At 51.2% G+C, this 23,255-nt stretch overlaps 1 protein-coding gene across 9 annotated transcripts in view; it reads left to right on the top strand.

Annotated features, from left to right (window-relative positions):
* The window catches only part of PLEKHA7 (pleckstrin homology domain containing A7), a 214,642-nt gene that overhangs the window by 187,443 nt on the left and 3,944 nt on the right, over window positions 1–23,255 (top strand). For 5 of the 9 annotated variants that reach the window (XM_082628638.1, XM_082628646.1, XM_082628645.1 and 2 more), the window contains 13 exons: window positions 1,136–1,204; window positions 1,594–1,674; window positions 2,826–2,975; window positions 3,541–3,642; window positions 8,843–8,951; window positions 9,120–9,346; window positions 13,173–13,361; window positions 13,454–13,571; window positions 15,402–15,505; window positions 16,070–16,270; window positions 19,089–19,247; window positions 21,427–21,560; window positions 22,361–23,049. In XM_082628638.1, coding sequence (XP_082484764.1) covers window positions 1,136–1,204; window positions 1,594–1,674; window positions 2,826–2,975; window positions 3,541–3,642; window positions 8,843–8,951; window positions 9,120–9,346; window positions 13,173–13,361; window positions 13,454–13,571; window positions 15,402–15,505; window positions 16,070–16,270; window positions 19,089–19,247; window positions 21,427–21,560; window positions 22,361–22,793 — 2,076 coding nt within the window. In that variant the 3' untranslated portion in view covers window positions 22,794–23,049. Of the gene's footprint in view, window positions 1–1,135; window positions 1,205–1,593; window positions 1,675–2,825; window positions 2,976–3,540; window positions 3,643–8,842; window positions 8,952–9,119; window positions 9,347–13,172; window positions 13,362–13,453; window positions 13,572–15,401; window positions 15,506–16,069; window positions 16,271–19,088; window positions 19,248–21,426; window positions 21,561–22,360; window positions 23,050–23,255 lie in introns of those variants that run through there. The other 4 variants (XM_082628642.1, XM_082628640.1, XM_082628641.1 and 1 more) reach the window with 3 other exon arrangements.

Here is a 23,255-nt window from a genome sequence, read left to right as displayed (position 1 = left end):
GGGCACATGGTTGGCTTGAGTTTTGAGGGGAATGTTTGCTAATATATCTCTGCTTCTGATTCACACGCACAAACTTAATGGAGTAGGGAGAAAGTGAGGGCCATTTCTCCAGCAGCTGTGTGTCCCTCCATACTGGGACCCTCTGCATAGTGACTCTGCTATGGCTAGCTCCATCCTCCATTTCTCTGGTCAGATCTGCAAAATGGAGTTCAGCCAGACGGCCTCCCCTACAAGGGGCACGTTTGACCTGGCTATGGTTTGGCCACGGGGGTACATCTGTGAAAATGGTTCCCCTGCCCCTGCACAGTTTTTGACGAAGAAGATTTGGAGGAAATGAAAACATGGACTAAAAGAGTTAGTGTTTAACTTCGTAGGGGTCAGTGAGAGATGGGCAACGTGTCGCCCGTGCTGGGTCTAGGGAAAGATGGCAAATGTTGTGAAATTCCACTGGCTTCTAAGTTTGGGTGATTTTTGTCTACTGCTCTGTGGTTTCCTTTCTTGAGAGGACAGGTAGCTTGTAACTTGTATTGCAAGTACAGCTATTCAGGGATCAGTTGAAAACCTCAGCCAGGAACAATCCAGGTTTCTTCTCTTGACCAGATCCTCTTCCCAAATAGCACAAGAGTGAGGAAGTCTGATCTTAGTCATGGGGAGGTGGGCTGTTCAGACTTCCTTGAAGTAAGGCTCAACGATGCCCAAGGGATTTGCTAGTTCTTCTTGGTCCACCCATCCTATGGCCCTGGGCGGGGTCGTGGACTTCTGTTAATTATGTTTGACCCCAGGTTTAGTAGCAAAACTCTCTTATCAGTGGCAAATTTTCCAAGATTCATACTGAACTCACTTGGAGCAAATTTAAGCCTTTACAGTTGATGATACTGTAACTTGAAAGTCTGTTTTCTTCAATTTGAGAAATTTACAAGTACTACTAAAAGATCTCAAAAAGGTTTTCTTTTTTCCCTGAAATGAAATAAGCATAAAAAAGCAGGTATTGCCCAAGTTTTTGCCCTTTCCATGCCGTGACCCTACCTGCCACTGACGAGACTTCCACACCTGTCCGTTGTAGGGGTAACTTTCCTTCTTGACTTCTGATTCCGAACCCCATGGTTAAACCTTGTTTAAATTGTTCACCTCCCAGATGACAGGCCGGGATCTTCTCAAGGACCGAAGTCTGAAGCCAGTGAAGATTGCCGAGAGTGACATTGACGTGAGTGAGCAGAGTGACAGGCTGACCGCGCACCTGCCTGCTGCCTCCAGACCCACAGCTTCAGGCAGGGTTTGGATGGATCTATAGCCAAAGGCTTTTGGATCGTGCTCCAAAGCCGTGGCCTTTTCTCATCATCCCAGGCCCTCTCCAACATGTTGGTTTTTTTTTTTTTTTCCTGCGGTACGCGGGCCTCTGCTGTGGCCTCTCCTGTTGCGGAGCACAGGCTCCAGACGCGCAGGCTTAGCAGCCATGGCTCACGGGCCCAGCCGCTCCGCGGCATGTGGGATCCTCCCGGACCGGGGCACGAACCCGTGTCCCCTGCATCGGCAGGCGGACTCCCAACCACTGTGCCACTAGGGGAGCCCTCTCCAACCTGTTCTTGTTCACAGGTTAAACTGAGCGTCTTCTGTGAACAAGACAGGATCCTCCAGGACTTGGAAGACAAGATACGAGCCCTTAAGGAGAACAAAGTATGTATCGGTTTTGCGTAGTCTTGGGCTGGGTGGCAGAGGTTTTGTCATCCTGTGTTTCCTCAGTATAGACTGGACTCTCATGTTAGTACTGGACAACAGATGTCTGTTAGTTTATTCAGAACAATGTCTTGAATTTAAAGGGTATTTCTTGTGGGGTTTCTGTCTGAACCCAGAGGAAACCTTCCAGGGAGACCTCAGCCTACTTATTCCAAGTACTACCTCCCTGACCTTAATTCTGCTCTGGGCCACCCCCACCTCTCCGTGGAAGCCCTGTGAGGTGAGCCTGGGAGAGGACGGCTCCACTGGCTTGCAGTGATGACCCCAGGCTCCTGAACCCCAGGGAAGCGGCGGCTGCCTTGGAGAAAGTGGCCAGAGTTGTAGCAGGGCAGAGGCTCTCACTTCCTAAAGCTCCTTTCCTCTAAGGATCTGGGCCTTAGGTGAAGCAAGTCTGGTTGGGAGGGGACGAATAGGCTGGTAGCCACTGATGTTTGGTCTCTTAGACACTTGGTGTGAATTTTTTCTTTTCCACATTTTAACAAGGCATTATATTTGTGATGCTCAAGGTTTATAAATAACATGGTCTTTTTTGTTGTTGTTTTGCTTTTTGTGGTACGTTGGCCTCTCACTGTTGTGGCCTCTCCCGTTGTGGAGCACAGGCTCCGGACACGCAGGCTCAGCGGCCACGGCCCACGGGCCCAGCCGCTTCGCGGCACATGGGATCCTCCCGGACCGCGACACGAACCCGCGTCCCCTGCATTGGCAGGTGGACTCTCAACCACTGCGCCACCAGGGAAGCCCTAACATGGCCTTTTTATTCAAGTGCTTACAGAGTTTTCCATCTGTTCTTTGATTTAGCCTCATAGTTTATCCCCTAAGGAGTGGATGGCCTAATGCCTAGTTTATAGATGAGGAAACAGGCACAGAGCTGTTAGGTGATTTGTCCCAGGAGGCCACCCAACGGACAGAGTCAGAGCTGGAATCAGAGGCCTTGACTCTCAGGCCCCTAGCTGGGCACTGGCCCCTTCAGCCTCGGTTAGATCCAGCAGGTTTGCTTAGTTCCTGGTGTGGCGGGGCGGGGTTGGAGGGGACGGCCTCCCGGGAATGTTCTGCCATTCTCTTGCTCTTCGGCCCCCGTCTCTCTGGTGCAGGATCAGCTGGAATCCGTGCTGGAGGTGTTGCACAGACAGATGGAGCAGTACCGAGACCAGCCCCAGCACCTGGAGAAGATTGCCTACCAGCAGAGGCTGCTGCAGGAGGACCTTGTCCACATCCGGGCAGAGCTCTCCAGAGAGTCCACTGTGCGTGGAGGGTGTGGAGGGTGGCAGATGCTCCCCTGACCCCCCCAGCATGGGCTGGCCGGGGGGCTGCTTTCCTCACCTCCCAAGCTGTAGTGGAGTTGGTGGCCAGGGGCGAGAGTCTTGGCAGAGCAAAACGCCTCCAGGCTGCCTCCTCACAGTAGCTTACCTTGTCTCTACCGGTGCCTTAAGGTGCTTTCTTTCAGTGGCTCCTGGGTGGCTACAGTGACACCCAAGGGGTCAGATGTTTGAGAGCAGCCTGCAAGGCTGTTCCCCTGATCTGTGTGCAGTTAACTCTGAGACGTCAGAATTTCTGCTCTTTTATTTGTCTATCTGATGTGGTACAGGCCCTTTCTGCCAGAGCTGGGAACCAAAGCATCCCCAAGGGTGGGAGAGGGGATGGTGCAGGTGGCCTGTCTCTCTCCCCAGGCCTGCCTGAGACCCACCAGGCTCCCCTTCCCTCTTCCCCTGTCGGGTCAGCAGTGGTCAGGAGCACAGGTGCTCGTGGGGCCTTCTGAGGGGTGGGCATGTCATAACGCAGAATCAGAAGCATTTCCTTGGCCAACAGGAGATGGAAAATGCCTGGAATGAATACCTGAAGTTAGAGAGAGATGTGGAGCAGCTGAAGCAGACCCTGCAGGAGCAACACAGAAGAGCCTTCTTTTTCCAGGTGACCCAAGGGTTCTTCATCCCTTCTGAGCTCTGATTTCTTCTTGGAGTCTTCACCTGTGGGGGATGTTAGCCCTACCCAGGGGCCTTCTCTTTTTGCACCCGGACTCAGCCTGCTCACCACCCCAAGCGCTCCCTTGGGGAACCCTTGCCCCAGCCAGGCTGTCATGAGAAGCCTCACCTCAGCTCCCCCTGCCTCTCTGCTCTCAAAGACAAGCTCCTGGGCATTTTTCTAAGGGTTTTACTACTGGTCATTTGGGAAAACAGCCCCAAGGGGAGACAGTAGTGACCTAACCTTGCAGATACTTGAGGGTGATCTGTGTTCCTGGTTCTTGGCCCTGCCTTGGGTTCCTAGCTACTCACTTAGCAGCAGGAAGCCACGCCTCCTTCCCTTCCGGACTCCTGAGGATAGATGTTATCAGGCCTTCACCTGATCAGTAGTGTGAATTCAGGCCAGGTGGGGTGATACCCATTGCTGTGGCCCCTGCCTCACTCGGGAAAGGCAGCCTTAGAGCCCTGCCTTCTCTGCCCTAAAACCAGGCTGCCCCGTTGGTGGCTGCCTCTGCCTCCAAAGCTGAGAGGAAGAAAGGCCCTGTGTGGTTTTCCTTCTTGCAGGTTGGGTCCTCCAGCTGCCAGTGTTCCCCCATTGGGTGCCCAACCAGGCTTCTACCCCACCCTCAAAGTTTTGAAAATGGAAAATAACCTGCTTTTGAACCTAACTTCAGATCTGTATCTCTTCTTTCAGGACCCTGACATAAATTCTATTTATTTGAATTCAGCAAGCATTAACTGAGGGTTCTTGTGTACAAGGCAGCCTGTTGGGCCAGTCTGGGGGCTAGGCTTGCTAATTGATAAACTAGTTCTAGCCAGGCCTCTTCATTCAAGTGACTTAATGAATGTGTTGACTCTCTTCACATCAGCATCACCCCAGAAAACCGAAGGAATTCGGGAGGAGGTTTAGGTTTGTGGACTAGAAGCCTTTTCCCAGGCCCTGCTATGCTTCCACTCACCTCCACTCACCGCTTTAGAGCTGGTCCTAGAGAGCCTGGTCTAGGAGCATGTGGAGGAGACTCTTGCCTGTAGTTCAGGGTTGGCCTGTGAGGTCACCCAGAACTTGTCTGTCTCCTGTGGCTGTTGGGTTTTTCCCATAATTTCCCTTAATTTGAGCTAACCTTTTCCTCTTCTTTTTGTATCCCCAGTATTTAGCATAGTGGCTTGAAAATAAATAAGTGAATATTGTTGGCAAAGTCCTTTAAACAATTGTTTCTAGTTACTAGTTCCTTGAACTGTTCGGTCTCATTAGACTTATCTTCTTGGACTTCAACCATCCACATTAATTTCAGCCATAATTTTTTTTTTTTAGCTTTTCATTCCTTATGTTTCTTTAATTATACAGAAAACACATAAATGCATCTCCCTGAAAAATCCAAACAATGAGAAGCAAAACCAAAACAGGACACAAAAGATCCTCCTCCCTCCTTCCCTTCTCTGCCCAGTCCCTCACCTTCCCAGCATGTAATCAGTGCCATCGGTTTGCAGTGTTGCCTTCCAGACCATTTTCTGTGCATTTCCAAATGTATGCACGTACATAGTATCATATAATTTATTTGGGAGAGGGAGTTGGGCTTACTTAAACAGGAATCATACTTACACATTGTTTGGTAACTTGCTTTTTTTGTCATAACTTTATGTAATGGAAATCTTTCCAAGAAAGATACCCCCAAGTTTATGCTGCCCTGTATGGTAGCTATTTAAATTTAAACATAAATTAATTAAAATTAACTAAATTAAAAATATATTCCTTAGTCACACCAGAATTATTTCATGTGGCTACTGGCTTTCTGTATTGGACAGCACAGATTATGGAAGATTTACATAATCTCAGAAATTGTATTAGACATTGTTGGTCTTGATGCTACAGATTTCATAGTGTGGATATCCCATACTTTATTTAGCCATTCCTCTTCTGAAGGGCATTTAAGTTATTTTCAGTGTTTTGCTTTTATAAATGGTATCACAGTGAGCATCTATGTAACTGCCTTTAGAGCTTGTTTATGAGCATTCATCTAAGATAGGCTCCTAGGAGTGGAGTTGTTGGGTTGACATGAGTGTACATCTTAAATGTTGGCAGATACCACCAAATCACCCTCTGAAAGGCTGCACTCATTTGCCCTCCCACCCATAGTGCATGAGAGTACTGAGCCTGTTTACCCACATCCTTGCCAACACTTGATGTTATCAGTCTTCTTAGTTTTTGCCAGTCTGCATGCTGAAAAAGGACATCATGTTTTTATTAGCATTCATTTAATTACTAGTAGGTTAAACATCTTTTTTAATGATTATTGGCTATTTGTATTTCTACTGTGCCTTATTTCGTGGTAATTTAACATACAGCAGGCCCAGAATCCTTCTTTTCCCTCCAAAAAACAAATGGGTGCCATGTATAGGTCTTGTCACAGACTTCCTAGAGAACTTAGCCCTATAAGTTACTAGGAGATAGGCCAGTTTGAAGCCTGGTCCCTGCAGCTTGATTTCCACCTAGCCTAGTGGCGTTGCTTATGCTTTCCCTGAGTGCCACAATGACCTGGGAAGCTCACAAAGCCTTTCATTGAGCAGGCTCTGTGCTAACTTCTTTGGTGTAATTCTAGGCCAGGCAAGCTGTTAGAGTCCTGAATAAATCATTGACGCTGGAGATAGGCTTGCAGCCCCATATGCAAATTCTCAGTAATGGGGCTTGGAAACTCACCCCTCTTTAGCCAGGGTTGGCTGTGAGAAAACCCATAGCCTTTTGAGTAAAGATGAGTAGCTTTATTTATGAAGATCCTCACGGCCACCCAAGCAGGGAAACCAGAGGATAAAAGAACTTCCAGGTAACCCTGAGAGTCAGTGAGAGATGAGGCTATGTGTAGGTGTCCCTACTTCTGGACAGTGAGTTCAAGCCTTTGCTGAATGTAGTACATTGGAGCCTTCCTGCTTGGTGTGATGTGAGATACAGGTATGAAACCCCACTCTCGTGTTCCCCAAAAGCTTCCTTCACCTTGTCGTTAAGTTCTGAAATTCCATCGTCCTTGGATTGAAGTTCTCTGGCCTTTGCTTCTCTCTGCTCTTCTCTTACATGTTGAGGTGACAGGCAAAATGGGGGCAGGATTGTGAACCGACAGGTAGAAGTACGCCAGGTAGACTGCCAGGGGAGGAAAGAGAGAGAGGGAGAGAGGATCTTAACCCCATGTTCCTTCTTTACCTGTTCCCAGCACTCTGCTTGGGGACCTCAGCTCTAGAGATAATCCTGTTAGCTCAGTAACGTGTCTGTTTTAGGACACTCGTTCTTTAGTGGGGAGCTGAACATTAAGCCTGTTATTTGTTTATCAGCCCTGAGGATGTGCACTGGTGTTGGAAGGGTGGAGAGAGTATGAGAGTGTGAGCTCCCCTTAGGAGGGAGGCTTCAGATGTCTGTTGTTATGCCTGTTAGATAGTATTTGATCAGGGAATTTTATGTGATTGGTCCTTTCAGCGTACATGTCCTGAGAACCTGCTCACTGCCCAGCCCTGTGGGGATGTATCCAGGAGCAGTGGTCCATAAATATCACACACGTGAGAACTCTTCCAATTGAGGCCGGCGATGTACCTGGAAAGGAGATAGGGGTGTGGAGCCTCCTTTTTAAGTCCATGGGGTGGGACCATGATAATTTTTAAAAAAAGAATACCATATCTGATGTTTACACAACTCGATTAAAAGGTGCCCACGACCCTTTAATCACAGCAGACCCTGCTCACCTCTTTCTAGGGCCTCTTCCCTGGTGGTTTGGGTGTAGCTTCTCAGAGTTTGCGCATGGTTGTGTAGCCTGCCTCTTTTCCCATCGTACTTTTTAAAAAAAATAACAGCTTTATCGTGTAATTCACATACCATAAAATTCACTATTTTAAAGTATGTAATTCACTGATTTTTTTTTTTTTTTTAGCACATTCACAGAGTTGGGTAACCATCCCTACAGTCAGTTGTGTAACATTTCCATCAAGCCCCAAAAGCAACCTGGTACCCATTTACAGTCACTCCCCATCCCCACCCCAACTTTCTACCCCTGCTCTAGCCAACGACTAATCTACTTTCTGTCTTTATGGACTTAATCTATTCTGGACATTTCGTATGAATGAAATCATACAGTATGTGGCACTTTTTTTTTTTTTTTTTGCGGTACGCGGGCCTCTCACTGTTGTGGCCTCTCCTGTTGCGGAGCACAGGCTCAGCGGCCATGGCTCATAGGCCCAGCTGCTCCGCGGCATGTGGGATCTTCCCGGACCGGGGCATGAACCCGTGTCCCCTGCATCGGCAGGCAGACTCAACTACTGCGCCACAAGGGAAGCCCAGTATGTGGCACTTTGTGTCTGGCTTCTTTCACTTAGCATAATGTTTCCAAGGTTCATCCATGTTGTAGCAGACATAGTACTTCATTCCTTTTTACTGCCAAATAATATCCACTGCCCCTTATACTAAATCCCAAATCCCAAGATTCAGCTCTGTCTTCAAAAAGATGCTCTTTATATTCTAGGGATGGTATAACCTCTAGGCCTTGCCTTCTCTTCCCTTCTGCCATGGTTGCCTAAGACAGTCTTTTTTTAAATTGTAAAATGTATGTAGCACAAAAATTTACCTAACCATTTTTAAGTGTACAGTTTGGTCCTGTTAAGTGTATTCACATTGTTGTACAGCCAATCTCCAGAAATTTTTTTCGTCTTGAAAAACTGCAATTCTGTACACGTTAAACAACAATCTGCATTCCCCCCTCCCCCCAGCCAAAACTGGAGCTCTGTACCCATTAAAAAAACAATCCCTATTCCCCCTGGTCCCAGCCTCTGGCAACCACCCTTCTATTTTTCTGTCTCTGAATTTGACTACTTTAGATAACCTCATATAAGTGGAATCATACAGTATTTAAGGGAGTCTATTTTTAAATGAGGTGGAAACAGGAAAGGTAGACTGTGAGAGCTTCTCTGAAGCTTCTCCCCTGGACCTTGGGCATCTTTCATGTCTGCACTTGCCCAGGAAGCCGTGAAGCAGGCTTGGCTCTAGACCTGGTGGGGTTTCCAAGGGGATACTCCCCCCCAGGGTGAGGGGCTCTGTCTGAATGACAGCAGAAGTCCTAAGAAGAAACTTCTGGTGAGGAGGTAAGAAGGAAGTGAACCCACTGCCTCATCTTCCTCAGGAGAAATCGCAGATACAGAAGGATCTCTGGAGGATCGAAGATGTCATTGCAGGCCTGAGTGCAAATAAAGAGAACTTCAGAATCCTGGTGGAATCGGTCAAAAATCCGGGTGAGCGGGCCATCTTCCTGGGGGTGGGGGTGGTGGAGGCCAGCGTCTGGAGCCTGGGGGATGGCCCCTGGGGAGGTCGGGTCTTCGTGGCCTAAGTCACTCCCCTTGTCCTCCGAGGAAGAGGGTCTTTGTTTCATCGCACCCTTTGCTTCTCTCCACACCCCTCAGAGAGAAAAACAGTGCCTTTGCTTCCTCACCCGCCTGTGCCTTCAATCTCCTCTTCTGAGAGCAAGCCGTTCCTGCACCACAGCCCACCCATCAGCCCCATGCGGACCCCTCTGGAGGTTCGACTCTTCCCCCAGCTGCAAACCTACGTGCCGTACCGACCTCACCTGCCCCAGCTGAGGAAGGTGACGTCTCCCCTTCAGTCACCAACCAAGACGAAGCCCAAAGTTGTGAGTATTGATGACCAGGAGCTGGGCGCTGTCGTTTCCTCTCTGGCAGATGATTGTCCTTCTCTGTCCTCAGGTCCTCTTCTCTTGGGAGAGAAGCTTTTAGGGAAGCTTGGGGAGACAGACCAGCCAGAGTCCTGAGGGGTTCCTGAGCCATGAGCAGTTAAGGAGAGGTAGGGGCTCCTGCCATTATTGTGCTTAGTCTCCCACAACTGGAAGGGCCTTTAGAGGCGATCTAGCCCACCTCTCCCATTTTGCAGCTGGGAAAACTGAAGCCTAGCAAGAGGCAGTGACTGCACTGAGTAGGGCAGAACTTGTGATCTGTATCGTGCAGAGAAGTGTGTGGCTGCCCCACGCAGGGCTCCGTGCAAACCTGCGGTTTGGGCAGTGAGCTCATCTTAGCAGAAGAGTATCCATATCTCCATCTGCAGCTGAGAATTGTGCTGGGTTGTGAGGATACATGTGATCTTCACAGTAACCTCTTGGGGTATAGACAGGAAGGTCAGCATCTCCCTCCCACAGATAAGAGAACTGAGGCCCAAGGTGTTAAAATTTGCATAAGGTCTCCATATTAGTTAGTGAATCCAATCCGCATCTCCTGACCATTCTTTGTGCCATCCGACATGTAACTGGACATTCAGCCCTGGTCCTCAGGTTAGGTATGTGCCCCATGTGGTTGTCTGGGCCAACACCTTGGCTTGCCTGGCATAGAGAGGGGCCAAGCCCTTGGCTGAGTCTGGGAGCACAGAAGGTTCTAAGGAAATAAAAGATGTGGTCAGGTACTGTGATAGCTCATGTTTCCAGGGCAGGCCAGCCTTGGCTGGAAAGCATGAGGGGCCTGGTCCATGTGACAGGGAAGCTATAGCAGAGGGGACCTTGGAATGGAGACCTCTAGGTTTTTGCCAACAAGGGCTTGAAGGAGCTTTGCCTGGGCACCGTGTATGCTTAGGACGTCTGACGAGATCAGTGCACAGTGCTGGCTAAAACACACGAGTTCCTATACCTGGTCTTCACTGTTCACCTGCTTCCAGCCATGGTCTAGAGCCCAGAGCTGGAAGACAGGTGCAGGGAACCAGGGTCATTGTGAACTTCTTTATCTTGAGATTTCCTTCCCACTCCCAGATCTAAGAGTCATGGAGCACCAGCCACAAAACAGGAGGTAGAAAATAGCAAAACAAGTAGCAGGAATGGCTGGGACAGACAGGTGCTAATATAATGCAAGATGCCTGCCCCCTGGGACGAGGAGCAAAGGGAAAAAGGCCTGTGAGCAGGACTGCCTGGATTCCAGCCCTTGTCTGTCTCTGGGTCTTCAGGCAAGGCCCATACCCTCTCTGAGCATCCTCAGTTTCCCCTTGTGCAGAACAAGCAGCTTGAAATAGATGAAGACAGAGGCTCCTCTTCATAGCTTGGTTGCTGTGGCTCGGAAGCAGGGCTTTTCAACTTGGTTGAGCATCAGGGTCACCAGGGTGGGTGGGTCTTCTCTCCCCTCCTAGTTGTATATATGTTCACCAGTTTTACCATTTTTATTGTTGGTTGCTTGTTTTATTTTTTTTTTCTGTGAAACAATGATATCCATCCTGAAATTGACATAAAACATGGATATTGGGCTTCCCTGGTGGTGCAGTGGTTGAGAGTCTGCCTGCCGATGCAGGGGACACAGGTTCATGCCCCGGTCTGGGAAGATCCCACATGCCGCGGAGCGGCTGGGCCCGTGAGCCATGGCCACTGAGCCTGCGCGTCTGGAGCCTGTGCTCCGCAACGGGAGAGGCCACAACAGTGAGAGGCCCGCGTACCGCAAAAAACAAACAAACAAACAAAAAAACATGGACATATAATTTAGTAAATAATAATAAAGAGACTACCCATTTCATACCAACACTCAGACCAAGAAATAGGACTTTTTTTTTTTAATTAATTTTTACTGGAGTATGGTTGCTTTACAATGTTGTTATCCTGCACTGCACAACAAAATGAATCAGCCAGATACATACAGATATCCCCTCCCTTTTGGACTTCCCTCCCATTAGGTTACCACAGTGCATTAGGTAGAGTTCCCTGTGCTATACAGTATGTTCCCATCAGTTGTCTATTTTATGCATAGTATCAATAATGTATATGTGTCGATCCCAGTCTCCCAATTCCTCCCACCCCACCCCCTTTCCCCCATGGTATCCATACATTTGTTCTCTACATCTGTGACTAAGTAATAGGACTTTGCCAGCAATCAGAAGCCCTTGGGCCTGTGGGTCCCTTCCCAGTGTAGGCCCTTTCTCTTTCTCCCAGAGGTAACCACTATCTTGACTTTTTTGATAATTTCCTTGCTTTTTTGTTTTGTTTTGTTTCACTACCTATATTTGCATCCGAAACACTTCTATTTTGCCCATATATAATACTATATTTATTCTTTCATATTTTACGTCCTTTCAACAGTATGTTTGTGAGATTCACCCATATTGTTGCATGTAGCTATAGTTCTTTCTTTTTTTTTTTTTTTTTTGGTGGTATGTGGGCCTCTCACTGTTGTGGCCTCTCCCGTTGCGGAGCACAGGCTCCGGACGCGCAGGCTCAGCGGCCATGGCTCACGGGCCCAGCCGCTCCGCAGCATGTGGGATCTTCCCGGTCTGGGGCACGAACCCGTGTCCCCAGCAACGGCAGGCGGACCCTCAAACACTGTGCCACCAGGGAAGCCCAGTTCTTTCATTTTTATTTGGCTTTTCTTAAATTTAATGTCATTTTTAAAATTAAACAATACTCTGAAAGGGTACAAAATCAAAGGATATAAAAAAGTATGTAATAAAATGTCTCCCTTCCACCCTCTGTCTCCAGACATTCTATTCCCTTCAATCAAAGGCAGTCAGTGGTTTGCGTTTATCTTTCTGGGGGGCTTTTTTAGGAATTGGTGATTCCAAGATCTTGTCAGGGTTTGGAAACCACTGATGCTCAGAGAGCCTCTGGGTATCTTAGGTAGGCAGCTTAAACTTCACACAATAATGAAATGTGTTGCTTTAGAAGAGTGCTGATAAACTTTTGCAAAACAAGCTTACAGCACCCTTTCCTGAACTCTGAAAAACAAAGCAAAATGAGACTAAGAAAGGGGGTGGTTAGGAGGAAGGAGTCTGGATGGTCATTTGTGCCAGGAGTGGGTGTTCATGGCAGTCAGGGGCCAGGCTGTCAGTCTGTAGAGAGGCCACAGCCCTCAGAGAGCATTGTGGACAGGGGGGTTCAAGGAAAATAGTTACATTCATCCCAGCCCAGGGAGTGGGCTGTGGAGAAGGCAGTGAGTCACCCATCCTGACTGCCTATTCTGTGCCTGAGTCAGGAAGGAGGAAATATTTTGTAACCATGTGCATTTCTGATAGAAAGGGCAGGAGGATGTAGATGGTCCTTGCTCAGATCCCCAGCCTGCTGAAGGATGCAGAGACGGTGCAGGGACCGCGGGCTGGCTCCGTCTGAGCATGTGGGATGGGGTGGCGGTGGTGGGGTGCTGCCATAAACATACAGGTAAACACAGAGTTACCAGCCTGCCTCCCCTGACGGTGCACTCCGAGCCAGTGGAATGAGAGCGTGGACCCGTGTCCTGAGTTCTGGATTGTGTGTAGACCACACTTTGAAAAATGGAAGATGTGTGAATCAAAGGGAAGGATGGGGTTGGAGCAGAGACGTCTCCCGACCTCACAGCTCAACCAGGGGAAACGTTGGCATCTTTGGGCTGAAGTGGTCACTCCCTGCAGACCCAAGGTGGCCTGCTCCTTCCCTTTGGGCCACCACTGTGATGGTGCCACTGAGCATTCTCTCACCGGGCACTGGTTCTGGTTTTGTTTCTGAGCAGGAAGACGAGGCACCTCCCAGGCCCCCGCTCCCTGAGCTCTACAGCCCGGAGGACCAGCCCCCGGCCGTGCCACCTCTACCGAGGGAGGCCACCATCATCCGGCACACTTCAGTGAGGGGCCTCAAGCGACAGTCGGATGAGAGGAAGCGAGACCGGGAGCAGGGGCAGTGTTTGAACGGGGACTCAAGGGTGAGCAGGGGGGACCCCTGGGGTTGCCCCAAGGTATGTGGGGAGAGGGACGGCGGTGGGGCAGGTGTGACGGCCTCAGACTCTGCCCACAGGTGGAACTCCGGTCATACGTCAGTGAGCCTGAGCTGGCGACCTTCAGTGGGGACATGGCCCCTCCCTCCCTGGGACTCGTGGGCTCTGAGAGCAGGTACCAGACGTTGCCAGGCAGAGGTAAGGGGAGACTTTCCATGGAGTCTTCCTGGGCATCCCCACCACTGCTCCACAGCCCTAACCCGTCCTCACACGCTTCTGCCTGCAACGTGGGGCCTCAGCCTGGGTAGCAGCTGTCAGCCGACTCTGGGCTGTAGGGAGGGCCTGTCCTTCCTGCCTCTGGCTCACATCCTGATTTCATCCTCTTTTATTACATCTGCCCCCGGGAACAATGATAATAGCAGTTACTATAAAGCCCAGTGCTGTTTCAAGCACTTTATTATATTCACTTAGTTAAGGTTCATGATAATCCCGTGAGGGAAGTACTATTGTTATCCCCATTTTAGAGATAAGAAAACCAAGGCCCAGAGAAATGAAACAACTTGCCAATTAGCCAATAAGTGATAGAGCCAGAATCCCACCCTGCAGGCTGGGATGTTGGGTGACTGTCATCAGCTTGGCCATCCCATCTCATGCCTTCCAGAGGCTTTTCTCCTCTTCTGTGTCACTCTAAGACTCAATGAGTCCTTTATTGAAACAAACACACCTTTCTCCTCAGTTGGGTCTTCTCACTCTCCTCCCCTATCCCTTTGAGATGGGGGTGGGAACAGATTTAGGCCATTAGGCTCACCCATGCCCTATTTTCCCCCATAGCCAGATCCTCTTTCTGAAATCCTTTTAAAAGGAGGCCATCTGGAACCCCAGAGCAGCCTGACCACACTCCCTCATTTGGTGGGAGGTCAGGCGCTTTCCCCCGTTGACAGGGTGTGGAGACAGGAGGCCACACCGCCATGATTTGGACTCCTATGGGGTTATGTGACTCCCAGCCCACGATGCTGTGTAGGCTTGCTGTGTCCTGAGCTGGTCCCTGGAGGGTACTGGCTTTTGCTGAGTTGGGCCACACAACCCTTGGCACTGTGCCTGGGGACCCTTTTCCCTTCATTCATTACAGCCTAGAGGTGTTCGTCAATGGCAGTGTTAGTGGCCTGTGGGCAGGACAGTTCTTTGTTGCTCAGGAGTCTCTGGCGTTGGAGGACGTTTATCATTCTTTTTCCTATGTACTAAATGCTGGTGGAGTCCTCAGTGTGATGCCTGTTTCCAGATGTCAGGGACCAGCCTTGATAAGAATGTTGCTAGTGGGGAAAGCACGGGCTGAGGCTCCATGTGACCTTGGACAAGTTGCTTAACCTCTCTGAGCTTTAGATTGTGTACCTCCACAGAAGGTTAGGTAATGCTACTTTGTAGGGCCAGCGGGACAAAATCTATATGAAATGCCTGGCACGATGCCTGCCTATTATATAGTAAGTACTCAGTAAATGCTTGGTGCCTTCTTCTTTCCATTCTTCATTTATTCATTCAGTCATTTATTCATTCAACCAGGCATTATTGAATTTGTAGACAGGCATGTTGACACTGTGGTCAGTGCAGTATCCAGTGAATATACTGAAGAATACAGGGAATAACTGATTCTGCCTGGAGCATTTGAGAAGGCTTCTCACAGGCAGGCACCCAAGTTGGGTCACACAGGATGCATAGGAGTTCATCAGGAGGAAGTGATGCCGGGCATTCCTCGCCCTCCATCCTTTCCTCCTGCCAAGCAGCCCAGGTCTTCTGCATGTGAGGGAAGATGAGGGTAGTCCCCAGATCTTCCTTTGGGGACAGAGGGCACCCATGGGCTGGCCCCTCATTTCCTGCCTGGGGCCTTGCTCTTCCGGGCCCTGAGAAGGAAGAAGCGTGGGTTGTTGGCTGGGTCCTTGTGGTCCCCTAATGGGAGTGGGAGGTGATCAAGAAGGGGCTGGTAGCCTGTCCTCCTCACCACAAATCTACTTGCATTTCTCTTTCCTCACTAAGGGCTCTCGGGGTCCACGTCAAGGCTCCAGCAGTCGTCCACCATTGCTCCCTATGTCACGCTTCGGAGGGGTCTAGATGCCGAAAGCAGCAAGGTGACCTACCCTGTGAGTGGCCTTGAGAAGTTCTTGAGGGGCTCACTGCTCCCTCATGCACAGAGGGAAGGGCTCCGAGGTAGACGGTAACTGGTGATCCTGCCAGGTGACCCCTCCAGAGCTCAGATTCCGTGTCACCAGGTGCTCATGATGCCTTCACCACTGCCCACCAAGAAGGGCATCACACTGCCCTCCCCATTTCCCAAGGGGTTCCCACCTTTCTCCCCAGTCTCGCCCAGTGAGTCACACCCTGAGTTGTGGCCCATGATGTGCTTCTGCCCAGCTGGACAGGCCTGGGCCTCAGTGTCTGCATCTGCAGAATTGAGTGCTGCCCAGAGAGCCCGCGAGGGCCAGCGGTATCATGTCCACGAGTGTGCTTAGAGGAGGTGCTTGTCAGTGGCCAGGAGGAGCCCAACTGGAGTGTGTGTGTGTGTGTGTGTGTGTGAGAGAGAGAGAGAGAGAGAGAGAGAGAGAGAGAGAGAGAGAGAGAGAGAGAGAGAGGAGGATGAAGCCAGCGGGGCGGCTGCCCTCTGTGTTCCCAGCCCAGCTGCCCTGTCTGTCCCTCCTGCCCCTCAGAGACCCAGGAGTGCCTTGGAGCGCCTGTACTCAGGGGACCACCAGCGGGGCAAGATGAGCGCAGAGGAGCAGCTCGAGCGCATGAAGCGGCACCAGAAGGCGCTGGTCCGGGAGCGCAAGAGGACGCTGAGCCAAGGAGAGAGGACGGGTCTGCCCTCGTCCCGCTACCTCAGCCAACCGCTCCCTGGAGATCTCGGCTCAGTATGTTAGGAGGGTCCAGGCAGGCGGGGCTGGGACAGGGAGCAGAGCTTCCCCGAGTCCCCCAGACACGAGCACTTCTCAGCCCCGAGAGAGCGGGCTGTCCACCTGGATGGCTCAGAGAACACCCCACGGGCTGTGTGTCCACAAGCCGGGACGCAAGTGTGACTTGGTCAGAGGGCGCCCTGGAACTAGAGCAGGAACGAGGATGTCACTGCAGGAGCCCAGGAGCCAGAGAGAACGTCCACAGTCAGTTCTGCAGTCGAGCTTGAGGGAGGCCTTTGTAAGCATTCGGAGTCTCTCAGCTGAACCAAGGACTTGGGAAGTACAGGGTTCAAGGAGTGGAGGAGAAAGATGGTGCTGTGATTTGAGGAGGAGGAGTGCAAGCCAACCAGCCTCCCAGACCTCCAAGCGGGTGCCCTGTGGGGCAGCTGAGCAGAGGGTGGTGGCCCTCACCTCCGAGGACTGGGGCTCTCCCACTGCCGCGGTGCTGACGGGCCTCGCCCTGCCCCAGGAGAGCCGGGGCGTCTGCTGCCCCCTGGTGGTGCTTCCAGGCATGGCACCCTGCCCACAGTCGCCTTAGGTCCCTTTTGGAAACATTCCATTTGACTTTTCCCTGTTGTTTGAAATCAAATGTTTCCCTAGACCTCTAGCCTGACTGCTCTTCCCCTAATTCATTGCACAAGCTCTTCTGCTTTTAGCGTTACCGCTCATTGCCTCTCTAATCCTGCCTGATTGTGTCTACAGACGCTTCTAATTTGCATCAACCATTCTCTAACTGGCCTGTGCTCTTGTTACCAGGCTTATAATAGCAGCTCTTTTCTCCATAGCCTAGTGAGCACTCCCATGTGTGACTCACCTTTCTGCTGCCCCCTTTATGCAGGCTTACTGACTCATAATTCCCTTATCCCAAAAGCTGCCCCAAAAGTTTGAGCCAGCCCCACTGCCCGAGGGCCGTGGTCATTGTCAGAGGTCTGGGCATGATGAATTTATCAAAGTCCATGCCTCACATCTGGACAGTAGACACAGACTTCAGAGATTGCATGTTGGAATAAATTCTGCCAAGTCTGAGGTGGTTCAGTTTTAATTCCTCCGGCCCCATCGGCACAATTTCTTACGGAAAACTTTTTGTGTTTCTAGTATTTAATAACTTGAACGGGTAGCAAGATACATTATGATCTGTATTCAGAGGGCCTCTCTGCAGCTTTTAGCTCAGACACCAAAGGGGTAAGACCCAGGATACTCATATCCTGAAAAGCTGCAAAACCAGTAAATTTTAAACTTTATAAGTAAATGTCATATGAGGTAAAACTGACTTTTCACAACCTGATGTCTCAAATGTAGAAAAATGATCTAAAAATCGTAACTTGAATACCTTGTAATTTTTCTCTTTAAGAAAAAAGACTTCTGTAAGTCTCTGCCTCAGCGCCAATAAACGTGTTGCTTAATGATAATGGATTGGCGTGGTTCTTCCCCAGGATACATTATAGAGTCCAGTGAACTTTTTCTGTTTGTGGAAACAATCAGGCTGGGTTTATGTGAGGTCTTGTCTCTCTTTGGGGCACTGGTGAGCGTGTAAGAAAATGTGTGTTTTCTTTGTGAATCATGAAATTAATTTTTCATCCCTGAATTTTCAACTGCCTAATCCTTTTACACTTTAATTGGAAACCGTCACCTAAAAGCAATTATGTTGACGTAGAGTCAGTATGGAGAGCTTGTGCACGAATGGGTGAAATATGCTGCTATGGCCGTGGGTTTGGGGCTTGGGTGAGTGCGGGCTTGAGGGGGCATTAAAGACAACGGTGACCACTTGGGGCGCTGTGAGGCGGGTGGGGTGGGAAGGAGAAGACAACCTGGGATGGAGAAGTGTCTGCTTGGCTTCTGCTCAAGAAAAGGGAGGCTTTGGGCCCGTTCCCTCATCTCAACAACCTGCTCAGCGTCGAGACCTGTGGGGATGCAGGCCACAGGTGATTTAGGAAGGCTGCGGCGGAGCCAAACCATTGTGCTGGGATCTTAAAGTGGCTGGGTTAGAGTTTCCCTCTGTGAAGCCTGCTTGTTACAGAGTTGGAAATGTTGCATTTGATTTAGCATTTAAATTTTACATGTGTTTGGTTTTTCTAACTTAAAACATCTGCCCCCAATAGCTGCGTGATACGCAGCAGCTTATCTGCCTCCCTGGCCGCAAGCTGCTCCTGCTTGCACCTCCCCAGTCCCACCGTGGGGGCATTATTCCCTGCCCTTAACTGTGTCCTGCTGGGACTGCCCGCTAGAGAGGCTCTTGGCTATTCCACTTGCTTACCAGGGCCTCAGAGGGTTTGTTTCGCCCATTGTTTCTGAGCTGGAACAACATGGCTCCTGAACCAGGAGGGCTTCCGTGATCTGTCATGCGACAGAAACGGCAAACCTCTTCCCTTGAGCTCTGTCCCAGCTTCTGTTTTAGGGTCACCTCCTTGGACCTGGGAGCCTCCTGTATCCCTGGGGACCATTGTGAGTCTAAAGTCGTGGATCTTAGACCCGTGCCCGGGAGGTTTGGACACTTTGGGGCCCATATCAGAGAGAAATCAGCGGTCTGGAGACCGGCTGCATCAAAGGGGCAGAGGTCTTGTTCTCTCTGTCACAGAGTTTCAGAACACAGCAGAGACCATCCGTGTCCCAGGATTGCTGCTGCCTTGTTTTAGAGATGAGGTTGAGGTCCATGGTCACACAGCTTTTCCCTAATGAGTCACAGGCCCATCTTCCCAAGGACCCCAGTGCCTGCAAGACCTACCCAAAAGGGATAGCCAGGAAGTGACTACATTTCACCCTCTTGTTCTGTTACCAGTGGAAGCGCGAGCAGGACTTTGACCTGCAGCTGCTGGAACGGGCCGTACAAGGGGACAGAAAGGACAAGGAGGAGAATGGCTGGCTGAAGGTGCAGGCTATGCCTGTCACTGAGTTGGACCTGGAACCACAAGACTATGACGTGGACATCAGCAGAGAGGTGAGGGCAGGGGCTTCCTTCACGCTGCCCCCAGGAGGCCCAGCCTTCAGACGCCAGCCTGACCAACCCTCCCAGGGGCATTGGGGTGGGGAGGGGGGGTTGTTGCCCTGAATGGGGACAGGCTCGGTTTCAGTGTGGCCCAGGAGGATAGATGAACAGCACCTGGAGGTAGTAAGAGGAGACCAGGCATTTTGATGCAGGTTCAGATCTGTCTCTCTTTGTAATTTGTGGCAAGTCATTTAACTTCTCTGTGCCTCAGTTTCCTCAGCAGTAATGTGGGTTGTGGGGAGGGTTAAGTGACTCAGCACATTGCCCGAACAATTAGCAATGATTAGAAAGCTGTGAGCACAGGGCCTGGCACATAGTAGGCATGTGATGAGGTAGTTGTTATTGTTAGGATATGTTCCCTGGAAAACCAGGGGTTGGTCTTGCATCTGGCCAGTCAGGCCAATTTGGGCAGTCAGACTTGGGGAAAAGGCAGGGCAGGTTTAGAAATCACAGGTGAAATATCCAGCCATGGCAGAGGCTAGGAGACCTGGATAGGTCTGGTCTGGGTTCTTTCGCCCTCTGGTGGCTCAAACGCGTCATGGCCGGGTGGGCCCAGAAAAGCAAGTAACCTCAGTCAGGACCGTGTCTTACCCAAGGGAAGAGAAAGGGAGTCAGAGCGTGACAGACTTAGGGTCTTCAAGACATAGGGTGGTCTCCTGTGGCCTATGTTGTGCCATTTGTAAGCTCTGTAGAGCAGTGTCTTTGGCTGTTTGGTTCACCTTTGTGAACCCAGCACCAGGCCTGGCACACAGTAGATGCTCTGTAAATATTTGCTGAATGACGACTGTTGAATGAAGTGCACAGTGGCCCACAGATATCCCAAACATATTTGTATGAGGACTTGGCCTGGCCTGAAACTGCATGAGAGGAAATGCTCTCACCACATGAAGGATAGATGAGACAGGATGGGGGCAAATGGACGCCTGTGGAGCTGCTGGGTTCTGGGATCAGCTGGGGCTCCAGGGTTTAACGAGGTTAGTCCCTTGCCTTCAGACCTTTTCCCTTTGGCACCTCTGAAACAGCCAAAGGTCCGTGCTTTCTCAGGTCCACAAAAGAAGCTTCTACACACTGCCTTGGCAATGGAAGTGCATTTTGCGGTGTCCTAATTGGCCTGCCAGCCAGGGGAAAAAGTTCTTCCTTATCTCTAACCTAAATCCCTCCTGCTACAATGTAATCTGCTTCCTTCCTCTGCATCTGCCCTCATGGGAAATGACAGAAAAGAACTTATTTCTTGCCATCTTTCACCAGAATGAAAGGTCTGCATGGGCTTAAATTCAAGTCCAGATTTGCCCTGGGATTGGATTTAGCTTGTTTTTGGAAGTTTCAACCAACCCCATTTTAATGTAGTTCAAGGAAGAAAAATATTCCCTGAGGTGTGTGCAAAAGTTACCTTTAGCGTTCTTGGCCCACGTAAAGGTTCACCAAGCTGAGGTTGCTGTTGGGTGTGTGTGAGGGCCTGGTGAGGGGAGGAGCTGGGGTCATTTTCCTCTTGAGAGCAGTAGATTCAATGTGGCTGCCTCCTGTCTGGGTCTTTTATAGGGGCAGAAAGCACTATCACTTTCTTTCATCCCTCCACCCAGCCCCCCAGCCACCCATCCAAGGAGTGTTTGCTGAAGGGCTGCTAAGTACCAAGTCCCTGCTCTAGACAGTGGAGAAACAAATGGGAAATGGGAGGGAGTGGCAGGGGTGGGTGGCTGGGAGAAGGAGGATCAGGGAAGCCTTCTGGAGGTGAGGTTGGGAGGATTAGAAAGAGGCCATGGAGCCCAAGGAAGGAGCATCCCAGGCAGAGGAAAGAGCAGGGGCCGAGGTGGGTCAGTGTGGCTGGAGAGGTCAGATCACATCAAGGGTAGCTTTTAGGGTGATCATTTGTATCCTCAGGGCTTACTGGTCTAGTTATTTTGCCTTCCCCCTTCCCTTCCCTTGGCCTGTGGGAGGTTGCCTGGTATGGTAGATAGAACGTGGACTTTGGAGTCAGACCCAGATTCAGATCGGGACTGCACAGTGAACTGCCACTGTGATCTTAGCAAATCGCTGAAGTCTGCGGGCTCCTCCGCCTACCTCATGGCTGGGGACAGGATGGGGGGAGCAGGTCCCAAACCCAACATCTGTGCCTCCCACCACCTTTCCTCAGCTCTCCAAACCAGAGAAGGTCTCCATCCCCGAGCGTTATGTGGAGCTGGATCCTGAAGAGCCGCCCAGCCTGGAGGAGCTGGAGGCGCGGTACCGCAAGGCCGAGAAGATCCGTAACATCCTTGCCCGGTCCAGGTCAGCCCTCATGCTGCCTGAGCCCTGACGACCGGCTAGGCCGACCCCAGGGGTGTCGCAACTGAATGGGCCCTGGGCTGGGCTGGCCGGGGAATGTGTTTTGTCAGGCCTCCGTCTCAGACCAGCGCCGCTCACGGCAAGGAGCAGGGCGGCTCTCAGCGCATCAGCCGCAGATCAGCCAAGAAGCTTGCCCAGGTCATCTGGGAGGTCCTAAAGCACTCAGAGGGCCATCCTAGGCCCTTGGCCCCAAATCTGTGTCCCGTGGCCCTGGCAAGCGTGGGGAGTGGAGCCAAGTGTGGTGGTGAAGTGGACACAGCTGGAGATAGGCCCGCAGGACGGCCCTCCCAGCCTTAGGGCCCATGTTCCCTCACACAGATCCCCAGACCAGAGCCAGGGGCCCAGCCTTGTCCTGAGGTGCCAGAGGCCTTGCCCACATCCCTGGAGGCCGGGATGGGACCCCGGGAAGTGGCTTTCCTGTCGCATCAGCCTCTGTAGCCTCAGAAACATAAACTGACTATTTGGGGGCCTCCCTTTCAGAGACCGGTTACCCTTTTCCCGTCTGGATTTAATAGGGGCTTAGAGCTGGAACTCTTATCTTGAGGTCTGTGATTCGCCAAAGGAGGAACAAAGCTGTGACTAGGTGTTTGGGGAGAAGCATGTGCCCCCTTGGAGAGAAGGTGCACCGTTTTTATCTGATGCCCCCAAAAGGGTGAGATCCTCCGGCCAGGGAGACCCTGCTCTCCTGAGGCAGGTGCCTGGGGGTGGCGAGGCCCACAGCCTGCTTTCTGGCTTTCCCACAGCATGTGCAACCTGCAGCCGGTGTCCAGCCAGGACCGGGACGGCGTGGCCGACCTGGACTCGCAGCTGCAGGCGCAGGAGCGCATCATCAACATCTCCTACGCCCTGGCCTCAGAGGCCTCCCAGCGCAGCAAGCAGGTGGCAGGTGAGGCCCTGGGGACAGCCTCTGAGGCTGGGCCCCACCCCCTGCTCCTTGGACTCAGGGCCTGGCATGGCCTGTCGGGGTCAGTGGAAAAGCAGGCGTCAGGCTCGGTAGTTGAGGGACAGTGGTATGTTCCCCTGTCCCAGGCGCACTACAGGGCTTGCGAGGGGGACTGGGGCTCAGGAGTGTCCCAGGAGAGGGTGTATAGCTCATTCTTAAATCTTGGGAGTGGTACTGCTATTCCGCTTTCTCTGAGATTGTGGGTTGAGAACAGGTTTTTCCTGTTCTCCTGAGCTAAGGGGTCAAGGCTAAGGTTTCTGGCCTCACGAGGAAGGGGCAGGAAAGCCTTTTAGTGCTTGGATTTCTTGCTGGGACAAGGCAGAATGGGGCCCCTCTAACCCTCCCTGGGGTCCCTGCTTTGGTTCCCAAATCAAAGTCACTGTTCACCTATCAGAGTGGCCTGTGCCAGAAAGCAGGACTTGGGAAGTGGGACTTTGCTGTCCAGTGGGAAAAAAACAGCACCATGGGATGGGAGTGTGTGTGTGTGTGTGTGTGCGCGCGCGCGCGCGCCAGGAAAGAGACTCCTGGCTCCTCTCCCCACCCACATGTGCCCTCCCTGTGTGAGCTCTCACAGTTCACCTAGTGCTGTTTCTCCCCAGATGCAGCCGCCACTGCATGTCTAGGTGGTGCCCTTGGCCAGGTGTGAGAGGGGTGGTCATAGAGCCTGAAGTGGGGTCACAGTCCCCACCAGTCCT

The sequence above is a fragment of the Mesoplodon mirus genome (genome assembly GCF_964341445.2).
Source record: "Mesoplodon mirus genome assembly, chromosome: 7".
NCBI lineage: Eukaryota > Metazoa > Chordata > Mammalia > Artiodactyla > Ziphiidae > Mesoplodon > Mesoplodon mirus.
Note: the sequence above shows the minus strand (reverse complement) of the source record. Positions and strands in the feature narration are given on the sequence as shown.